This window comes from Ambystoma mexicanum, chromosome 7q, assembly GCF_040938575.1.
Source record: "Ambystoma mexicanum isolate Mex_15411 chromosome 7q, UKY_AmexF1_1, whole genome shotgun sequence".
Lineage (NCBI taxonomy): Eukaryota > Metazoa > Chordata > Amphibia > Caudata > Ambystomatidae > Ambystoma > Ambystoma mexicanum.
Window position 1 is genome coordinate 301,414,850 of NC_090941.1, and position 23,278 is coordinate 301,438,127.

At 46.0% G+C, this 23,278-nt stretch overlaps 1 protein-coding gene across 12 annotated transcripts in view; it reads left to right on the forward strand.

Moving 5' to 3' along the window:
• MYCBP2 (MYC binding protein 2) overlaps nt 1–23,278 on the forward strand; it is a 3,160,061-nt gene that overhangs the window by 652,100 nt on the left and 2,484,683 nt on the right. For all 12 annotated transcript variants that reach the window (XM_069639721.1, XM_069639717.1, XM_069639718.1 and 9 more), the window contains exon 17: nt 10,386–10,490. In XM_069639721.1, the coding sequence (XP_069495822.1) occupies nt 10,386–10,490 (105 nt within the window). The remainder of the gene's footprint in view (nt 1–10,385; nt 10,491–23,278) is intronic.

Genomic DNA, 23,278 nt, shown 5'->3' on the forward strand with positions numbered 1-23,278 from the left:
AAGACGGATAAGTGAGTTTCAGGCGCTTTCTGTGGAACATCCGTTCCTAACTTTTATAAGGATAAGGTGGTGCTTTGCGGCTCCCAGAGCATGTGGGGTGTTCTGGGCCTGCACCCCACAAGAACAGAGCCCTGAGGCACAAGCCTTCGATGCAGGGTGGTGGCCCTCTAACCCAGTGCCTGTCCTCGGGCAACCCAGCCCTCACTAGAGGGCAAAGCTCTAAGGCGTCAAGGTCAGTGCCCCAAACCCTGTCGCGTGGGCATCAGCCTCCCACGTGGGGTGGTTCTCCCTGACTCCGCACCAGGGGCCCTGGAATTGAGGGCTAAGCTCTAGCGCGTCATGGGCTCCCATCTGACGACGTAGTCCTGGTTAGGAACGTTTTCTTTCGCAGAAACCTTTACTCCATATTTTATGGACCCCCAAACCTTTTGTTTGTGCAATTTGTCCTGACTTTTTGCACTGGCCTTTTGCTCATATGTTTTGGGGGAACTGACCAGTCCTTAAGGCTGTCAGTACTGGGAAACTGTTTCCTTTAGTCTTCTGACTTTGTTGCCAGTTTGGGTAACTTTTTAACATTGCACTGCAACATTGCACTGCATTGGAAGATGGGTTTTCTTTTGTATGACCCTATACTACACTGAAAGGGATTTCTTTAGTTATTTTTAAATGTGCCTAAAGACAAACTGATGGCAGCAGTTACTTTTTCACTATTTATACTGAATTGTATGTTGGCTTTACTGCGTTTGGCTATTAACTGTGGCTAGTGTCCTAACATGGCAGTGTCACAAGGTTTTTGCTTGTTGGCCTTCTTCCTGTCTTGCCGGGTCAGGAAATTCCTTTTCTGGTAATTCACTTCCCCGGCAAAGCCTTGGTTTTTACGGGCTAGTGAAGGGCATGTGTGTTGCAAGCCAGGAAGCGGATTGGGACTGCTCTGGAGTGTATGCATGAGTTTCACCAACAGTGATCCCTGATTGGACCACTGCTGGAGATGGGTATCGGGTAATAATGTTCCTATATACATGTCCCCGTACATAATGTCACCAGGAAAAGTTTGTGGCAGCATTATATAGGTCACCATATATATATAGGTACAGGGGAAACGGGGGGTGTCCCCGGCTTGCCTTGGAAAAAAACCTGGTGAATGTATTGCATGGCGAAATGTTTCTGGGGACATAATCATATGGAAACTGAAGGTGTGTGAGGGGCAGATCTTCATTGGTAGGGATGAGTTTCTGTGCTCACCTGAGTTTTCCCATAATGAGTCCTGCAGCCATCCCCCAGATATTCTGCGGGGGAACCAAGTAGCCTGAATAGCCATGAAGACTTCAGAAGACCTGTGGACCGATACTGAGAAGGCCTGGTAACCAGCTTTTGCTGCAGTCCCGTTGGAGCTCTGTCTGACTAGGTATCTTAGAAGACCTTCCTGATAAGATGGTATGATATGGCATTTATAACGTGCCTATACACAAGTGTTCCAAGGCACGACGAGGCAAGGGAGGGGGAAAAGAGTGAAGACGGAGACAACGATCTTACTAAGCCAGGGGACATTGAGATAACGCAAGTGCAGGGGAGGGGGGAAAGGGAAAGTGTGGGGGGCAAGGGGACTTAGCACTTAGTCCCTTAGCACTGGTGGGAACAACCATTCTTGACATCTTCTTGTAATTAAACAAGTTGGAGCCTTTGGAAGTGTTCCTGGACCAGTTTTTCTTGGACCCGCAGCTCCTGGGCTTCTTCGACGGGAACCAAGGGTGGAAAAACAGACATCAGGTGACCCTCCAGCAACCTGTCAGGTCTGAAGAAAAATGGATCACAGGTGGTAAATTGTAGTGATACTTACCTGCCCCCATATCGCCACCCTTGAAAAGTTTGAATAACTTGGCTTTGACAAAACTTGTTTCTGAAAGCTGTGAACAGTCTTATTTACTAGAATATGTCCTCTGACTTTTGGACCCTCCTAACCTTTCCCAGTCCCTGAAACTATTGGAAAGTTTGAACCTTCGACATGCCCTTTGAATGGGACAACTTGTTCGGCAAGACAGTGGACGAATCTCTGCAAGCAGTCAAGGCAGACACCGAGATGGCTGTCCTTTCGGGCCTCCGGAGGCAAGTTCCATGGTGCCTCCAAAGGATTCGGTGGAAAATTCTCTTCGTACCGTCAGCCATCCCGTTCCTCGGCCGAAGCCTACAGGGGCTGCAGCAAAGCCGGAGGAAATCATCGTCGCCAAGGCCCCCAAAGTGGGTAGTCCACGACGAAGCAGGACTTAACCGGCCGTGACATCAGGCCCCCATGCGAGCACCCCGGTGGCAAACTTTGTCGGCGTGTGGAAGTCCATCACCACCGACCGTTGGGTGCTGGACGCCCTGGCCCACGGAAACACCCTGGACTTCCAAAGGAAGTGTCCCTGCCTTCCACCAGTGGCCAGGCAAGAAAACCACGTCCCACAACTGCTTCTAGAGGTACGAGCGATGCTGAGAAAGGGCGCCATAGAACTCGTCTCGTAGAGGCTCCGGGGCTCCGGAGTGTACTTGCGGTACCTCCTTGTCAGGAAAAAGACCGGTGCTTGCCGGCCCATCCTGGATCTCCGCTGCTTCAACAAATACAATCAGTCCCAGAAGTTTTGGATGGTCACCCTCCAACACGTGCTGGAACAACTAGAGGAAGGGGACTTCCTGTCGTCGCTGGACCTGGAGGATGCTTATTTTCACATCCCCATCCTCAAGGGGCATCGAACGTTTCTGCGCTTTGTGATCCAGGGACAACACTACCAGTTCAAGGCCCTTCCCTTCGGGTTGAAGTCGGCGCCAAGGGTCTTCACCAAGTGCCTGGCGCCGGTGGCAGCGCGGCTGCACCTGCAGGGGGGCCACGTCTACCCCCTACCTGTACGATTGGCTCATTCGAACAAAGTCAAGGGAACTCAGCGTCGAGCACACAGCGAGGACCGTCTGCCTGCTCACGGAACTGGGGTTCTCGATAAACTATGCGAAGTCCTGCTTGGTGCCATCTCAGGACGCTTGGTTTCTGGGGTCCAGGCTCAACACATTGTCGCGCCTGGCTGCGCCGTCGGAGGACAGGATAAAGACCATCCTGGGCACGGTACAACAGCTGTTGACCATGGAAGATGCCAGGGTGAGGTCCATCAAGTCCCTGCTCGGCATGTCATGCATCTACCTCGTTCGGCTGTGCAGGCTGTGGATGCGGCCGCTGCAAGATTTCCTCGACGCCCGTTGGATCCTGGTATCATGAAGCTTTGAGGAAAAGATCACCCTCAACGAGACATTACGCCAAGCGATTTGGTGGTGGGGCGGCGTCTGCGCGCATCTGGCGGCAGGCACAGACTTTCAGACCCCAGCACATCAGGAGACGGTGACAATGGGCGCCTCCCTGGAGAGATGGGGCGCGCACACCGGAAATCTCCACGCAAGAGGCTTTTGGCTCCCGGAGAAGAAGACGTTGGACATAAACGTCCTGGAGCTCCGGGCCATGTTTTGGGCCCTCAAATCATGCCTTCCAACCCTCAAGGGCAAGGTGGTGCGGGTCTTCACCGACAACACCACCACGATGTTCTACATTCGGATTCAGGGGGGCACCAGATCCCCGGATCTCCAAGGAAGCGCAGGATCTATGGCACTGGTCTGTCGCCCAGAGGATGTTCCTAGTACCCTTTCATCTGGCAGGAGTGAAGAACACTGTCGCCGAGTCACTAAGCAGGGAGCTGCGCTCTTGCCACGAGTGGGAGCTTCGGCAGGATCAGGTGGACCTACTGTTTCGACGATGGGGCAATCCCCAGATCGATCTGTTTGCGACGGCGACAAACACCAAGTCCTGGAGGTTCGCCAGCAGGTTTCTCCAGCCGGGGAGCATGGGTGATGCCTTCTCCTTCCCCTGGGACGGCCTGTTCCCCTATGCGTTTCCCCCGTTGCCGTGGCTTCTGCGACTCATCAGTTAACTCGGACGGTCCCGGTGCAGGATGTTCCTCGTCTCACCAGCGTGGCCGAGGCAGATATGGTACCCAGACCTTCTGGACATGTCAGTGTCCCCTCCAATCAATCTTCCGGCGGATGCAGATCTCCTCGCCTGGGAAGGAGGCGCGATTCTGCACCACGACCCAGGGTCGCTGAACTTGCAGGCCTGGCTCCTGCTGCGCTAGAGTTTGGTGGATACAACCTCCCGGCGGACTGCAAGGAGGTGCTTGCCAAGGCCAGGGCTTCGTCTATGCTGAAATGCTACAGCCATAAGTAGAAGAGGTTCGCTGTCTGTTGCAGTGCACAGAAACTCGACCCTCTATGGATTACGGCCCCACAGGTGCTGCCATATTTGCTGTCGCTGGCCAAGGCAGGGTTGGCCCATGATTCAATCAAGGTTCATCTGGCGGCTAACTCCCGCTACACCAGAACACCTGGTCAAGGAATTCATCAAAGGACTTTTTTCCGTTTGTTCCCGCCGGTGAAAGCTCTGGCCCCGGCATGGGAGCTCAATGTGGTGCTGACTAGGCTCATGGGTCCCCCGTTCGAAACTATGTATTCGACGCCGCTGAAGTTTGTATTGTGGAAGACAGTTTCTTGTGGCCATCATCTTCGCACGACGAGTGGGAGAGATCCAGGCCCTCTCTTGTAAACCACCTTACTTGACATTCCACGAGACGAGGGTGGTGGTGCTGACGCACCCCTCGTTCATGCCCAAGGTGCCGTCGGACTTCCATCTCAACGAGCCCTTGGTGTTACCAGTTTTCTTCCCGTCGCTGGCGGAGAGGACTTTGCAATCGCTGGATGTGGCTAGAGCGCTGAAGTTCTACGTGGACCGCACAAAGTGTTTTCGGAAGACATCACAGCTGTTTGTGAACTTTGGCCGTGTGAACCAAGGGAAGGTCCTCTCCAAGGCTTCCATTTCCAGATGGCTCTCCGGGTGCATCACCCATTGTCACCGGTTGGCAAACCGACCGTTGCCTGGCCGTCCGAGAGCCCATTCGACCAGAGCGATTGCTGCAACTACGGTGTTCCTGTCTGGTGTGCCCCTGCTGGACATCTGCAGGGCTACTACGTGGAGGTCGACGCACACCTCACGAAATTCTACTGCGTCGACTGGGATTCCAGGGAGGTGTCCAAAGTCGGCCAAGCATGCTGCGCAACCTGTTCGCTTGAAGGTGAGCCTACTGAGGAGGTAAGGGATGCTTAATGTTGAGATGTTGATATGCTTAATGTTGAGTCTTGCCACCTCCCGTGTTTCTGCATGTGTGTACTGCTATGTATTCTTTATTCATGAGCATGTGAATCCATGCCAGATCCCATGCTGGAGAAGGAACAAGTTACTTACCTGCAACTGTTGTTCTCCAGCATGGGTCTGGCATGGATTCACATGGTCCTACTGCCACTTAACGTGCTACCAAATCTAAAGATGGCTGCCAGAGGAGGGGCTTAGCTAGAGGGCAGTCATTGGCTGGGGGCCGTATGGCCCAGAGACCAGTGATTGGTTATTTGGAGAAAGACAGTTCAGAAACTAAACTGAAACAGATTTTTTCTTTACCGAGGATTCCCAGCCTGTCGACAGGGAATATTCATGAGCATCTGAATCCATGCCAGACCCATGCTGGAGAACAACAGTTACAGGTAAGTAACTTGTTCCTACTGAATGGAAGAAAGTTGTAATCATTTTAGTGCCAGGGTTTGAAGCCTGTATTTCGCTGTGTTGGACTATGACTGCTATGATCCCTCACCATTGCTTATGCTGGGTAGGGCTAGTTAATGTTGTAATGTAAAACCTCTGGCGAGCCAAAGGTTGCACACTCCTGCTGTATTGTAGATTGCTATGTGCAAGACCAACTTTCTGTAGTTCTACTACCATTATTATCAATGTTTGACAAATGTTTTTGAACCTTCATATAAGACATGGCATATTGCGTCTGTGCTAGAATGCACTTTATATCTTCAAATAGTGCCAAGAAAAGTGTCCATATTGACCAGTATGGTCATTGGGGATGCCATAGAGGGGTGTCCTATATGATTTCCGGTATGATGTCATCAATGATGGCATCTGACATGTTCAAAGTGATGCCATGTGATGTATGTGATGTGATTTGGGGGCTTCACAATTGGGGCAACATAGTTAAGCTGGCGTAGCTCCCAATACCTGCCGAATCTCAGCGGTTTTGCTGCATTAAATTGGCACCTTACCCTTACTTGTTTTTTCACTGAAAAGCCAGCATTTCGTTGCATCTGATCGTATCCCCTTAAGTGTTTCAACTCAAGTTTTTTTTTCACATATATACGTGTATGTAGAATTTTCCATTTGAGCCATGTCACATGCCACATTGCCACTTTGTAACCATCGCTGAAAATTCACCTCTATTTCAGAGCCACATTCACAAACCATTGTGGGTGTGCAAATTAGCTAAAATGCAATCATTTTGCTACAAATAATTGCCTTTGTTGTACATGGTAGTGCTACTTTGTACATAGCTTAATCGACCCAAGACAGACCTTTATCTTATCATGACTGCAGACCAACTTAACACCTTCAATTCTTGTATACTGAGTCCTTGACCGAAAGATTAACATTACTCAAGGCTCCGATATGCTTGGACTCCTACTTCTACTGGCCAAGTCTACCATATTAATGCTTTTTTTCTATGGTTCATTCTGTAGCCATTGCTTGTTTATGTATTCTGTATTCTAAGGTTGCTAAATTATCAACAGAGCTTCAGTAGACCATTTGTTTGAATAAATACATTTTGGGAAACATGGACTAGTTCATGATAGCCCAACCTCTCACATTGCATATGTTGGTTGCAATACCCTAAGCACAGCCAATTGTAAGGACTCTCTGTTAGGATCGTTACGGATTTGTGATGTCATGTGTGCTGCCATGTGTGTTGGTCTGAGCAGTGCATGACGAGGGCGCGAGTAGTTATGGTTGCATACCTTATTATGACAGGTGAATTTCTGTTTTTTTTTTAGATTTTGCACTGCAACCATACCGTCCCTTTTGCAACAAAAATATTAACTGAATTTCACGTTTTCTTAACTAAAAATGTTTTGTGATGTTCCAGCACTGTACGTAGGCTATTAAACTTTCTTTTTAAACATACATGAAAAAATAAGGTTCCTTTAACAAACATATTTTTTGTAGCACATACTAATGTCATGTTGAGCAGTATATACTGAGTGTGCAAGTTTATCGCTGAATTACCTGGGCAAGAGGTTTGCCCATATCCCAGCCCCCCAGGAAGCCATCTAAAATGGCCACTATATCCCCTATAATGGGACCATGGGTCACTGTCCCTAGCTTGCAATCATGGCCAATGTCTGTAGATGCCCTCGGTACTGGGCTTCAACCACGTTTTAGGCCCCACCAAGCAACCTACAGTAGAGATTTTGCAGGTCAACTTAAGGAGAACGTCCCTTTAACAAAGCTTTTCTGTGAATTACAATGGTTTTTGTAGCTTGAGAGGTTTCATGCTGTGTCACATGGCTGGGGGAACACACAACTACTAACACCACAATATATTTATTAACCAAAAGTAAATTGGTCAGGGTGGCTGTAATAAAGATTCTTGAGAAACAGTCTTTGAACTCAGGATTATAAACGAAGTACAGCAAACAAAAAGGCATACAGAACATTCCAGACAGGAAGGGCTTCTGTTTAATTCACAATATCATTAGGTCTCCGTCCTCTCTGCCACTCCCAGCATTTAGGGCTTCCTCCCTTTGTCAAGTGTTCCAAAAAGACCTCCCCTTCACTTGGGCTCTCCCTCTCTTTTAATCTGGGATATATCACCCTGCTCACTAGTCCTGTAATCAATGTTCTACAAAAATGCAGCGAAAAGTGCTGACTTAAAGAAAAGAACATCTTAGCGGTAGCTTGCGCACACCATCATAAACAGACACGAGGAAATGTGCTATGTTAGCAGTCCATCCATAACAAGCATATACCGAAAGTGAAAGACAGGCTCAAGATTAAATCTTTTCAGTTACTTGGACCAATACAGCAATCTTTTGTTAAATGGAAAAACCGTCCAATCTGAAATGAAAAGCCCAACTTTTTATAGGAAAATGAAAAGCCGGGGTGGGCACTGCACTGTTTGTCTTCCTTTAGATGCCTGAGAATTAATGTATATAAATAAACATGCAGAGATATTAACGATATAAATGTTGATAGGGAGTTTGATTGCAAACATTTCACAATGTGCCCTGTTTTGTGGAAATGTAAGGGAAATGTAGGGAAAATAAAATTACTTTCAAAGGCTGCACTTGTGAATAAAGCCAGTGACATGGCATTGACAGTCAAATGGCATTCCTTCGCCCACCCAGAGCAACACAGCTATTGAGAGGGGTGGCTTGCTTTCCCACTAGAAAAGTGTGAACAATGGCTTTTGAAGATGATCATCTTCAAAATTCAGTGTTCACACTTTTCTAATGGGAAAGCAAGCCACCCATTAGTTATGTTTATTTCATAATATGAATTCGGTAAATGTGGATATTTTTCGCACAGAAAAGTGGCACATCAGTAATTCACACATCCTACGGTTCGTGCTTGTGAGCCCGTTAATCTGAGTGGGGAATGGCATTTGCATGTAAAAATATTAGAGGGGACAAAGACAATAAATCTGTAGCACACATACCATTTCGTACCGAGATGGAAATTGCATTATTTGACTTGTCTGAATGAGAGCAATGTAATGAATCAGTTGGTAACATACGCACATGTGAGGAATATGTTTTATAAAGTTGTTTAATGTAGAAATCTCTAAGATGACATCACATTTTATGGAAGGAAACTGGGTTTAGAAGCCACTTCAGTTAGACTTCCCTCTTCATTAATATGGCCAATGAGTACTGAGGGGGATAGTTTAGCGTGATGTCCCTTTTGGAACACTGTCCATTCACATATAGTGACCAATTAGATTGGATAAATGATATACACCTCTAAAGGGAGTGGTTTCTGATCTATAAAAGTCAAATTCTATAAGATTAGCTCTGTCCAAGCCATCTGTTGTGCATCGTTCTCTGCACATCTCAAGCTTGTGACTCAAGAAAAGTCCTCGCCCAGCTGATGCTGCTCCATCTTGAAGATTTCCTTCTTGGAGCAGTCTTTTTGTCTTGGCCACGTGAGCTGCCTACCACCACCCGAGTTCTGTGACCTTTTCTGCTGCCAGTTTTAATCTCGTCTTGAGGGGGCAGGGGTCTCCGGTCAGACTGCATCTCTGGGTGTCTTTGAAACATCCAGAACAGTCTATTTGGAGTTTGTAACAGCCACATAGTCTGATCCAATCCTGAAAACGACCTCTGCAACCAGGACCACTGGACCTTCTGCAACGTAACCAACAATTGAAGTCAATGAGTCCAGTGAATCCAAATGGTGGTTTTTATTGTAATCTGAGTTGGGGGGACAAGCCTGCATCGCCGATTTCACCTCCCGCCACAGGCTTGTATGTATGGGCTTAACGTGTTGACCACACATCTCCCTTGTCTGGTCATGATCAGTGGAGTTCTGGCAAAATATGCCCCCTGGACTTCCCATAGAGTGGCAGGATTAAGGGGGGGACAAATAATCTTTTGTACTCATTTTAGAGCTTTCATCACTGGCACATTTTACTCACCTCTTAGGTTTGCAAATGTGTTTCTTCACTTTAAACTCCTGACTCCCTACAAAAGCTTTCTTCTTAGGACAGATGACTCCTAAGGGTATTAAGCTTACTCACCTCAGTTGGAAAGGTCTTTTTAAGTTCCGGGATCTTATTTTATGAGGTGGCATAATAGTGTTTCCATTGCTTTTGCAATACTTAAACTGAATAATTTCCAACTGCCTTAAAAGTAAAGTGTTGGTGCTCTAGTGAGATCACCCATGGTGAATGTATGTGGATATAGTTGTTTGGTAGTAATACTTGTGTGTTTTCATTGCTTAGTGTGTTAATGCTTAATAAATAGGGCATTCTTATGCTTACTGTCCTGATTTTATTTTGAGTGGTGTGTGTCATCCTACCCTTGCACCACCCCCACAATTCCTAAAGTCTAAGCCTTAATGCTCTACTACCGATCTTGATTGGCTAGATCCAAGTGTCCCTTCCCTGCTCACTATAAATAAATGACCGCTCAGAACCCCCTGACCCCCTTGCCCCGAGGGCTGGTTCTGGACATTTATCTTAACACAGGGTAATTGTGACATCTCTCCCATGTCATGTGATGTTTTCTATAGACAGGAAGGCTTGTTAGACTTTATGCTTGTTCTATCTGTTCTCGTCCTTATTCATTTTGTTTTTAAAAAAAGTCACTTTATTGGTTTGTCTATAGAATTGTACGTCAGTTGAAAAAATAGTTTTTGTTGGGCTGGAATTGAACTTGTTGTTTTACGATGCTCAGACTTCTGGTTCATTTGTTAATTATTTCTGCAGCCGTGCCTGTCCCTGGGGTTAACATTGAAGAGCACCTTCAGCAACGTCAAGAGGAAAAGAGGCAACGTATTGTCAATAGAAGACATAGGGTGGAGGAAGGAAGAGGTAACATTTTCCTTCTACTGACACAGGCCCCAAAGTTGCAAATGGTGTTCATATAAATTCACATTTTACTGAACAGAAAATCTTTAGCAAGATCTGACATTTTTCAGGATGGGTTTGCATGTAGTTGAGAGATGGTTGGAAATGATTATCAGTTAATACAGTGTGGAACTTTGAATACAGCATTTTGATAGCTGTGAAACGGTTTTCAATTAATCGCAAGACAAATCCAATGAGTGTCCAGTTTTCATTGCAAAAATGGTGTTAACAAAGATACGCAATCAGGGCGTGCAGTCTGCGTGTGCTTGCTGTAAAACGTTCAGACCTCCAATCTCCCTACTCCAGCAGTTCTTATTGCATTGCCATTTCACTATAGCCAGGGTATTCCTCGGTCTGGTCTATCCCTGTTCTAGGGAGGGCCTAAACCCTCTGGCTTTAACCCAGACTCCCTCAGGGGCACTTTTTGACTCTTCCCAAAATAATAGCTGTATCTCCCGTAGTGCTCTACAGCAGAGAGGCTTTTCAGAAATGAAACCCACCCCCCTTTTTTATGTGTTTGATGTGAAAGAGAGAACCCTGGTTATAACTGGTATAAATGGGGTTAGCCGAAAACGAAGTGTCAAAAAAATACCATTTGGAGGAGGAAGAAAGATGAAATGGCATCAGGCTAGAGGTGCGGAGGAGGAAAGAGGGACACCATGTGCAGCTGGAATGGCAGAGAGTATGGTGTAAGGCTGGGGACCTAGTGCAGTGGGGTTAGACTGAGGGTGACCGTGGTTAAATTAGAAAACTGGATCGGGAATGAAGTGAGTCACACCAAACGAGTGTTGGAATGGGAGAGGGCTAGGGAGGGGAACATGACTTTGGGGGCGGGGGACGGAGGAAATGCCTAGCCAAAGGGCTTGCACTTGCGGAGGGCCTGGGAGGGTAGGAAAGATTTTGAATTTTGCATTCTTTTTATGGATAACCTTGGTTATTTGCAGGCATTTATAGATAACCAGGGTGATTTGTAGTACACTAATATAACTGTGGTTATGGGAAAAAGAGTTAAAAAATTAGATTAATACAAAAAGGTGGAATCTTACAGCTACAGTGAGGTGGGTGGTAATGGTTGTGGCTGAAAAATATGGCTACTCCGATACTTTAAGGCACCGAATGGTGCAATATGGAAAGTGGGACACTGCTGAAGTCATGGCTAGTGGCCCAGTAGTGTTTTACAATGTACAGTTGGCACGACGTAACAGCCCTAGCCAGTGTGCCCCGAAATATATATATAGAGCCCACAAAAGAAACATATTGGGGGAGCATATATGTTAGTGTCTTAAAATAAAAATATGGTATAACAAAACCATTGCAATTCACAGAAAAAACCTTTAGTTAAGGTGCAGTTAAGTTGTGCAGATTTAACGCAACAAAACTCTTGAAATTCAGCGGATGTGGGAAGTTACGACCGGCTTAACTCTGTCGTCCCCATTTCAAAGCCCATGAGCACAAACATATTATAGAAGGGATTCTCAGTGACATACATGGCATTATGGGGGACGACAGGAGTTTTTTAGGGAGAATTCTCATTTCTGTGCTAAATCCCTTCAACCTTAGAGAGACCGTGCTTTTGCTGGACTTAAGGACTTTTTAGTTTTAACCCTGGAGTGAGTGAAACCTTTTTCTCACTGTGTTTTGACCTGCTTTGGATTGTGTTTCCACTGTTTTTGGAGTCTTACAAACTCCATAGGCATCTACTTGACACACAGCACCTTCAGTGCAGTGTCAGAGACATCCTTTTAGATTTCTCACAAGGATTAAATACCTTTTCTTGTGGGAACTACTGTTCCCAAGAATAGAAAAGTGGAATTGACTTTACTTACCGAGAGTAGTTTCCCGGTTAAAGCTGCCCAATCCTGGAACTGCCTCCCCAACCCCTGAGGGCTGACCTACCATACTCAAGCTTTATATCTCATGTCATCCACTGGATCAAGGAGAGTGACCGCTAACTTCCCAGTATATATTCACTGGAATCTTCGCTTCTTCTGGTACTCATTGTTTATACTACCTATTGCGCCGTTATTATGTACTTTGCGTTTCTATTGTGTAACACTTTTCATGCCTTTCCTGTACATACTGTCCTTATTACCTCTGACTGTATATAAATGTATGATATTGCGCAGTACTGTAACCTAAGCTGAACAACCCTCTTGATGTCTTTTGCGCCCCGATACCCCCGGGTCTGGCGCGCACTACAAATAATGAAAACAAACAAACTAACTTACCTTTTCTCTTTGTAGGTCCAATACACACCATTTTATGTGAAGTGCTGGGGGTTACTTAGTAGCCCCTTATCCTACTCTCTCATGTAACATATTATGTTACCTTCACTACTGTAAATGGCTGGTGTCAGTGGTTTATTTTTCCTACCATTGTGCTTTTCTACCGCAGGTTGAATCCTCAGCTGCAGTATAGCATCCATGGGTGACCATTTAGTAAAAATGGCCATGGTCTTCTTTTTTCCCCATTTTCTGTTTGTGAGGTCTTTCTTTGGTTTTACTATGTGCGTCGAGGCAGGTTTGAGCCCTTAGTTCGTTTTCCCTTTGGCGGGCTTCAACGCTAAAGCCTGCCCCTGGCTCCAGTGTGTCTGGAAAGGCAGGATGTGAGGGAGGTTCCCAAAACTCCCATGTCCTTTGTCTCTAGGAATGCCTGAATGCAACCAGTCCAGATTGGCTGGCTGTCCTTTCAGGACCGCCACCCTGCTCTGTGATTGACAGCCTAGTCTGTGCATGAATGGGAGAAACCTGCTTAAATGGCGAGGGTTTTGGTACTAGAGGCAGAGTCGATCACTGGGAGAAACACCCGATGAGGAAACCGTGAACAAAGCTTGCTGCAGCCTCCTGGACCTTTGAATTGCCTGGTGAAGCCCTGCTGTTGTGCTGAAACTCCTTTTTCAATTCGACAGAGAAGCTCCGGGAGGGACAAATTCTTCCCTTGGGTTAGTGGGACCAACTAACCCTGAGACGAACTCCACTGGACCATCTTCCCTGACTGGCTTTACTTCTTCGCTGCTACAAAAATCGAGTGCCAGGGGTCGAGAAATCCATAGTCTAGTGCAACGTCTGGAATCTGGCCAGAAGCTCCAGGAGTCTCCTAAGGACCCTCCAGAAGCAGGACCACAAGAGCTCGAGTACCCTCACCAGAGTGCAGGACCCAAGGAGTGAAGGAAGCCCAACCAGTATTTGAGGTCTGTGACGGTGCTATTTACTAGGCGCTGAAACCACGAAGTGCAGCTGAACCAAAATTGCCACTGCAGGAGCCCTCCAGACGTCTTCCTTCGTGTCGCCACGACTGAGGCTCAGGAACCCAGGGTCTGCACTCTTCTTCAAACCAGAGGTACTGTTTAGACTTGCAGTACTTACATCAGTGTCTTCAAGCTGTGCTCTTCTCAGTTGAGATTTGCAGTGGCTTACTTTTAGAGTTGATTCCAACTCTGCTTTACACAGGCTTAACAGCTTGTGACCCTAGAAGTGATTTTTCTACAAACTCTCTAACTCTGTGCAATACTTTTATCTAAGAAGTGCCTCAGCGCCATAGACTGTTTCAAATCGACTTTGGCTGTCCTGCTTCCCTGCAGACTTTTCTAGCCCATTGACTTTGATATTGCTTGTCCCTCAGAGGTGGTAACTTGTTTTAAACTGTTACTGCTGGAAAAGGTTTGTCTAGATTTCATTGGATGATTTAGTTGTCCTCACATATACTGAGAACCAGTTTAACCTTTTTCCTTCCTTAACCTTTCTTTTATGGAACCTCAGACTCTGCCAAGTATAACTACATAATGATACAGAAATGCTATTACTGTCCTTGTGATTGAAGTCACTTCAGGATTTGGGTATTGTTTATGAAGCATATCCAAAGATTAACCACTGACTTGTGCTAAGTCTGCAAAGTATTTTTTCAAGTAGATTTACATGGTTCCACAAATTGCCTTTTTTGTTTTATTTGGGTTGGTTAATTAACCTTTCAAAACAATTTTTTTTTTATAGTAAGACAATAAAACAAGAATGCAACAACACATCATTTCTTACTTAACTCAACATATGTAGTCAAAGAAACAATTTAAAAAACAAAGCAGGTAAAAGAATGAAATAAAATATAGTCTAGTAGCATTGTCCTGGTTCTTTCACTAATCATTTCATTTGTTAGGAAACAGAACAAGTTTTCCGACAGATTTCAGCTTTTTAAAATATTAAAAAAGAAAAAAAGGAGATTTCATAGGATCAAATATCCATTTCAACAATACGTCAAGTTATTTACCAGGACACATTGTGCACAATACTTTGTTTAAAAATTGCATAGTAGCTATTCTTATTGCAATCTTAGAAGTCGCGAATAGCTCATACCATAATTCATCATTTGAGCGTCTTATATAATGTGACCTTGTTAATTTGCTAATGATATCTTCTCTTTGCATTTTTAGGGCAGCACACTCAATTAATAAGTGTTTCAATGTTTCGTTGATTCTTACATCTTTACAAAATCGACAATATGATGATTCTACCTTGATAAGGCCTCTTCTCAACAAAATTTGTTTTGTTGGCCATAGATTTAGACGAAACCTTAGAATCTGATTTCTGAGATTGTACGAGGGGCATTTTAGTAGATAATCAGCAGCTTGACGAAATTTTTTATGTCCAAAGAGCGCTCTGTCAAAATCTTTCAATTTCAGACAGTTCTGTTGAGTGCCAATCCAGTTGGTATAGTTTGGTTTTGGCTTTAGTTGGATTGCTAAGTAGAAGGTCTAACGAGATGTTTGCTTCAGACATGTCTGAAAGGACAACCGCTCTCCATTTTGATGGGAATGGATGGTCAGATCGCAATAAATAGTCTGCCAGAACTTTAAGCAGATTATTACTATCCAAGCTCATTACACATTTTCGAAACAAACAGCATCTCTTCCACGATACTTGTACGTGCATTGATAAAGTTCCCAACTCAAAGCGAAGAAGCACAGTCGGAGTGGAGTTTGGGAGATTCAAGACTTTTTTCCAGAACCTTGTTTCAATTTTATTCCAGTAGCAGGCCTCTGAAGGTAACCAAGCTTCTGCCCCATAAGTAATAATGGGGATTACCTTTTGCTGGTAAAAAATGAGAATGTTTACAAGAAAATTTGCCATACTTGTATTGCAAAATCTTGGCTTGTGATATTAAAGTAGTCAGTTTGCCATTTAAACTGTTTTGTTGCGGCAAAATTGCCTTTTTAAAGAATGCTTATTTAAAACTTGATGATAACTAAATAAATCATTATTTATAACTGAAACTTTGAGTTTAAGTGTTACTTGTATTTACGAATTTCATTGCTACAGCTCTACAGCTCACATTTACTCCTATTGAGATAGGCCTGGCTGCTCAGTCACACTAACAACTTGTGTAGTACAGACCTATACCAAAGGTTGGGTTACCTAATACCAAGTAGATAAGAGTTGTGTAGTCTCACACATTGTTACTACATCAGTTCTTGCCTAACGGAGCGCGCCAAGTTAAGCTGATCATCGCTTTCCACGTCCGCTGAATTTTAAGTGTTTTGTTGCGTTAAATCTGAGCAAATTAACGGCACCCTAATTAAGGTTTTTTCAGTGAATATATATATATATATATATTTCTGAGGCTTGTGGAATCTGCTTAGATCACATGCTGTGCATAGGCCGACATCTAGTGGAAGCTGCAGAGTATTACAGTTGTTGTTTTCGAAACTCGAAAAGGGACGTTGACAGGTCGTGCCAGTAATACTATCCCTACTGTGACATCCACTGTACCCATGATCCCTCACGGGTCGAGGTCCCTCAGATTTTCTTTTTCACCATGCTAGACGGACGCGTATAGTGGAGTTCCTTCAGCGATAAGCAATTGACTTTTACACAATTATGATAGTATTTCTTTCTATCCTTTCTTCGACTCCCGAAACCCCACGCCGGTGAAGAAAGAAAACTGCCCGTCGGAGACCACCGCGACAGATCGTTCGGCCTTGGAAGGCCACCCTCGGGCCTCGGCCCAGACAGTAGTGAGAGAGCGGGAGGCCATTTTAGAATGTATATTCTCCCCTTCCAACACTTGGTTCGCCCAGCTTCTGTTTCCATAACCCATAATTATGGAAAATACACCATTTAAATTCTGCCCTAAGTGTAACCGTAAATTCCCCTGGGTGGACGAACACTTAGTTTGTAATTTGTGTCTCCCAAGAGACCACATTGAAACGTGTTTGTTGAGCGTGCAGGCTCTTCAAGCCTAAGACGTTAAAGGACCGCTCCACGAAACGCTGTGCCCACTACGCCATACAACTCGAGGCCATGGAGGTAGAGGGAACCTTTAGCGATGGCAGAGACACCGTACCTTCGGACAGCGAGGGCACTCAAACGCAGAGCCACGACCCCGTAGGACAGGCTGGCAGCGCTTCAAAAGCACACACCACCAAGCACATAAACCCCAGTCGACATTCGACAGACGAGTTGAATACTCAACAACGTTTCACACCCCGAGAAAGGTCCACCAAGTCCCTGTCCTCTGGGCAATCTCGATCAAGATCGCCACACGACAGGGTTCAACCGTCGAAAGACGGCAAGGGTGTCGCTCGAAAAAAACACCTTCCGAAGGCCGATCGTCCTCAGACGAAGCCTCGGCTCCCACACCCGAAGTTCGACGTTCATCGTCAGATAAAGCAGCAAGCCCCAAGAAGTCTGTGAAACACTCCTCTGGTGCCCAGGGTGGGGGGAAAAATCATAAGTCATTTAAGACCCCTCATAGGGACAAGAGCCCTCCTAGGGAGAAGACACCACAAAAGGGAATATTATCCAAGCCCAAAGTGAAACCCAAGGACTCTAGACCTAAAACGATACCTCCCACTGATGAGGACTTGGGTATTTACCCCCAATCTATTGTGATCCCAAGTTCAAAGGAATGGTCTTCACAAGATATTGATAGGGTTATGCGAAGAATGACCTTAATGGCTATTTTTTATGAAAAAAACCCCAGATTACTTTCAGAGTTTCCACTCCACTCCTCCAACCTCAGCCCCTTCTGGCTCTCAAGCCTCTCCCTTACCTACACAACCCCCTTCTAAGAGGTCTTGCTCTAATGTCACCTTACAAAGTACGGTTATACATCTGTATGACCCCGAATTAGATCAAGAAGACCAGGAGGATCTCTCTTTTGTAGAAACATCTTACCCTCAACTTAATGAAGAGGATACAGATTAACTTTATTATGGGGATGATGAGGACCCAGATGCAGACCAGGAGGCTAACATGTACTCCATAGATTCCCCTCTTAATCAGGGCACTCAAGTGGTCGTTTCCCCAGTCGATAATCAACCCCTCCTCAATGAAGTCTTAGCCAAAGCGGCATAACACTTCCAAATTGACACACAGGATGTACAGGAGGATAGAGACTTCGCTGAACAAATACTGGGGGACAAAAAGACAGGTCAGCTACTAAAATCTGTCAAACGCAGGATACAGCTTTACTTTGATGCACCCAATCACACACAGGCCGTTAACCCGCTTGTGGAAAAACTATTCAGGCCTGCACCATCAGACCCCTTATATATAAGAGGACAATTAAAACCAGACTCATTGGTTGTTACCACAACTAGAAAAAGAGCAGGCACACCCCTTGCTTCCTCCGAGGCCCCACCGGATAAGGAAATCAAAAAGATATATGCCACGGGCAGAAAGGTAGCCTCCTCTGCGGCCTATCAAACTAGAATAGCCAACAACGCAACACTTTTGGCTAGTTATAATTGCCATAAGTGGGAGGAAATTTCTGCGTTACTTTCGTCTGCCCCGGAGCCACTCAAATCACAACTAGCTCAGGTGGCAGCAGACGGAAGGGCGTATCTACCTGTCTCCTCAAATCAAATTTCGATGCAGCGGACAATGCCAGAAGAGTCATTGCAGAGGGGACCATTATAAAGAGGCATGCATGGTTTCGCCAGTCAGGCTTTAGGCCAGAAACACAAGCCATTCTAATAAACATGCCAGTGGAACCTAACTTGCTCTTGGGCAAGGCTGTGGAAGATGCATTTAAGACGGCAAAGGACGAGTATGACACTCTAAAATCTTTAGGTCAGCTCACAAACAAGCCTACTGGTCAAAGGTGGTAACGGTAATTGTCGCCTTTTTCGGGGCCAAAATTCACAAAGGGGGATCTGGCTACAATCAAGCCCAAGGTTCCTATGGGAATAATCAAGGACAAGCCTTCCAAGGCTAGCCCAGAGGACAACGCAGGGGTCGTGGTTGTGGTCGAGGCAGAGGCCCTGCTCGAGGTTGCACCCCACCTCAGAGCAAGTGACATTCTGCTGCAGGTACCCTCCCATGCATCTCCAGTAGGAGGATGATTTTCCAACTTCACCCACGCATGAGTGGGTACCACCTCGGACAGATGGGTGCTGTCCACGGTAGCAGGGGGCTACTGCATAGAATTACTTCAACGTCCTCACGACCACCCCCAGGACAGAAAACCCACTCAGAAGAACATCAGCGGATCCTTCTATAAGAAATAACAACGCTTCTATTAAAGGACGCCATAGAAGTGGTCCCACAACCAGGTAAACAAGGGTATTTTTTCAACTTACTTCCTTGTGCCAAAGAAAGATCCAACAATGCGCCCTGTATTAGATTTACGCCCTGCAGACAAGTATGTCAAGCCACAAAAGTTCTGCATGACTACGCTACAAGAGGTAATCCCGCTACTAAAAAGGGGGATTACATGGTAACAGTGGATATGAAAGATGCCTATTTTCATATTTCAATGTTCCCAGCGCACAGAAGATTCTTGCGTTTCAAGATAGCGAACAAGCACTACCAATTCAAAGTGCTGCCCTTTGGAATAGCCTCGGCTCCGAGGGTATTCACAAAGGTACTGGCGGTAGTGGCAGCGCACCTGCGCAGGGCAGCAATCCCAGTGTACCCTTACCTGGATGACTGGCTCATAACAGGGGAATCACCTCTGATTTGCAGACAAAACATCCAAACAATGATCAACCTCCTCTTTCAATTGTGCTTCTCAATCAACGAGAAAAAAATCAAGACTAGTGCCAAGCACTTTAAAAAAAAGTTCCTAGGAGCTATCCTAAACACAGAGGAAGGGTTGGTCTTTCCTTCAGAGGAAAGAGTGAAAAATGTGTTACTGCAAATGCCACATTATCAGGCCGGCCGCCAGATAAGGGTGCGCAAAGCAATACGTTTAATAGGCATGATGGCATCTTGCATTTACCTGGTTCCTCACGCGTGCCTGCACATGCATCCCATACAGGAGTGGTTGGCGAAACAGTGGTCTCAGGCAAGTGGTCAGTGGGACGATCTAGTGGTTGTTTCGCCAACACTTGTACAAAATCTTTGCTGGTGGACGAGAGAAAACCTGACGAAAGGGAAACCCTTCTACGACCCACAGATACAGGCAGTGGTCACAAGGGACGCCTCACTGGCAGGGCGGGGGGCTCAATACCTTCACCACACATCTCGGGGTCTGTGGTCTCACACTGCAGCTCAGAACTACATCAATATGCTGGAACTTCTGGCAGTATTCAAAGCCCTTCAGGCATTCAAACCCCATTTAACAAACCTGTTGGTGCAGATCCTAACAGACAGCACCACAGCAATGTTTTATATCAACAAACACAGGGTACAAATTCTCCAAATCTATCCAGACTTGCACAGAAAATCTGGAAATGGGCACTCGGATGGAAAATGTTCCTGTCATCACAACATGTTCCAGGGGAACTCGACACTCTAGCAGACTCATTGAGCAGAGATCCCCTACCAGAGGAACTTGAGTGGCGTCTATACGAAGAAGTTGTAGAACACCTCTTCTCTCAATGGGGTTTCCCAACTATAGACTTATTCGCCACAAGCGAAAATAGTCCATGCCCAGACTTCACGTCCAGATTCCCCCAGCCAGGCTCCAAGGGGAACACCCTATTGATGAACTGGTCAGGGAAATTTGCTCATGCTCCAACCCCCCCCCCCCAATCTCCTCATGAGGAAGGCGGTGAACAAGTTACACAAGGAACCGAGGACGCTTATCCTAGTTGCTCCTATGTTGGCAAGACAACCGTGGTATCCACATCTGCGCAAACTGGCGATGTGCGATTCCCATCAAGCCCCGTGCCAGTACAACCTACTCACCCAGCACGAGGGGCTAACAGTGCACCCTCAACCACACTCAATTAACTTGGCAGCATGTCTCCTGAAGTCAGAGTTCTGGCATCTTAATCTACCGCAAAGATGCATGGATATCTTGAAAGAATCAAGAAAACCTAACACTAGGCACTGCTATTTTGAGAAATGGAGATGATTCGTAATTTGGTGCCAGACTAAGCGGTTCAACCCCATAGATTGTACTCCATCTAACATTCTAACCTATATGCTCCACTTGCTAGAATGCAGGGTTAGTGTTCAACTCCCTAAAAGTCCACCTGGCGGCCTTGTCAGCCTACAACACTTCCCATAATAAGGTCTCATGGTGGAAGGTACCTGTCATCAAAGCATTTATGGAAGGGGTAAAGAGACTCCACCCTCCCAATTTCGAACCCACCACCAGGTTGGGACCTCAATGTGGTACTCGCTAAGCTAATGGGACCTCCAGTCGAGCCTATGCACTAAAACTGCCTTCTTAGTAGCTATTACTTCCATAAGAAGGGTTAGTGAAATCCAAGCATTGTTGGTGCAGGATCCTTTCTTTAATATACATAAGGACAATCTGGTTTTACATACTCACCCTAGGTTCTCACCTAAATTCATCTCCAAATTTCTTGTAAACCAGTCTATTGAGCTACTGGCTTTCTTCCAGGAGCCCAAAAGCTCTGCTGAGGTAAAATGCCACACACTAGATGTGAGGAGAGCGATCCTCTACTACGTAGACAAGACCAGACCGCTGAGAAAGACAGATCAACTACTGTTTGTCTCCATAGCGCCAGCCAGAGAAGGTGACTGCATCTCTAAGAATGCCATCTCTAGGTGGATAGTCAGATGTATCCAACTGTGCTATTCCCTATTGGAGAAAACACTGCCTTTTACGTCAAAGGCCCACTCCACAAGAGGTACTGAAGGCACTCTGGCTTTCATTGCAAATGTCCCCTTCAACAGTATTTGCAAAGCAGCTACATGGAGCTCAATATATACTTTCACTCAGCACTACTGCAGTGACACTCATTCCAAGACAGAGACAGAAGTGGGACAAGCGGTTCTAATACATTTATTCGCTCATGAACCTTCTCACATCCCAACTCCTCCTCCTCCTTCCACTGCTCGCTAATCTATGCACAGCATGTGATCTAAGCAGATTCCACAAGCCTCAGAAGGGATACATTACTCACCGTAATCATATTTTTGATGCTTGTATCTGCTTAGATTCACATGCAACCCACCCTTCCTCCCCGCGGAGAGGAGGCGCATCAATGCTTATGAGCTTGTCTGATATGTATCTGCTTGCATACAACTGTACTCACGCTACACCTCATGCTACCTCATGTCAGAAAAATAACAATCCGAGGGACCTCGACGCGTGACTGATCATGGGTACAGTGGACCGCACACTAGGGATAGTATTACTGGCACACCCTGTCGACGTCCCTTATCGAGTTTCGAAAACAACAACTGTAATACTCCGCATCCCAGAGCACCTTATAATTTATTCTATTAGCACCCATGTATGGGGGCGCAGCCAATCAGTTTCCACGGATCGCGGGCTGAAACCGGCGATCTCGGCCCGCATTCCACAGAACTCAGTCTGCCTCGCCCGCAGCGCCCTCTCCACCTCCACCCCCCATCCACTGTCCCGTTTCTTTTTTTTTGTTGTTGATTTTGTTCAGTTTTAGAAAGCATATTAAACATACAGGCATTGTTTGGAACATGTCATAATTATTAACATTTGTCTTACCCCTCCTCCCTCCAAGGGTGCATCAACTTTAATGAGTAAACCGAATTCCCCTTCTCCATCACCCCTGAACAGTGTTTCTTCTCACATGTCCCCTCCTTTTTTTTGTTCTCAGTAATGGCGTGTGTAGCTCGCGCTAATTTTATTCTCATTCCATAGCTCAGACTAGTTAAATATGGCTCCTATGAGAGTATTTCCTAGAGGTCATGCGGTGCATGCTCGCCAAGATATGGCCCCCTTTCTTTCATTCCCTCTGTGTCGATCCCTTTGTCGATGCCTTCAAGGAGTTGAGTAGGTACTCATTGACAAAGTCACCCCACAGCAAGTCCTATTGTATAGCTCTCCCGTGGAGGGCCGCAGTGATTCTTTCCATTATGCAAATGTTCGTTGACACACTGATACTCTTTTGCTCGGGACCAAATCTGCTTTCCACTTGATCACTAAGCAGGCCCTTGGAGCAAGCAGGATCGGGGCTGCTATTCCAGTTATTCTCCTCATCTCGCCTTGACATTCTTCCAAACCAAACAGTACAAGGAGAGGCGCAGCTTCTCGGGAGATCCCGTCCACTTGCCTGATCCAACCCAGTACCTCATTCCAGTACACCCTAACCCGGGAGCATCCCCACCACATATGCCAGTAGTCGGCTCGCTCCCCACAATGGTGCCAGCACAGAGGGCTTGTGGATTGAAAACCTGTGAGGTCGTATTACCATCTGTGGAGAAGCTTGATGGCATGCAATTTATACTGGCGCGCTATTGACACCTGTGAGGCCCCTTTACATATCCTCGTCCACAATTCAGGGTCTAACTCAAGTTCAAATCCCGTTCCCACCTATGTCTGAGCTGGAGAGTTGACACTTTCCCGGCGTCATCAATGCT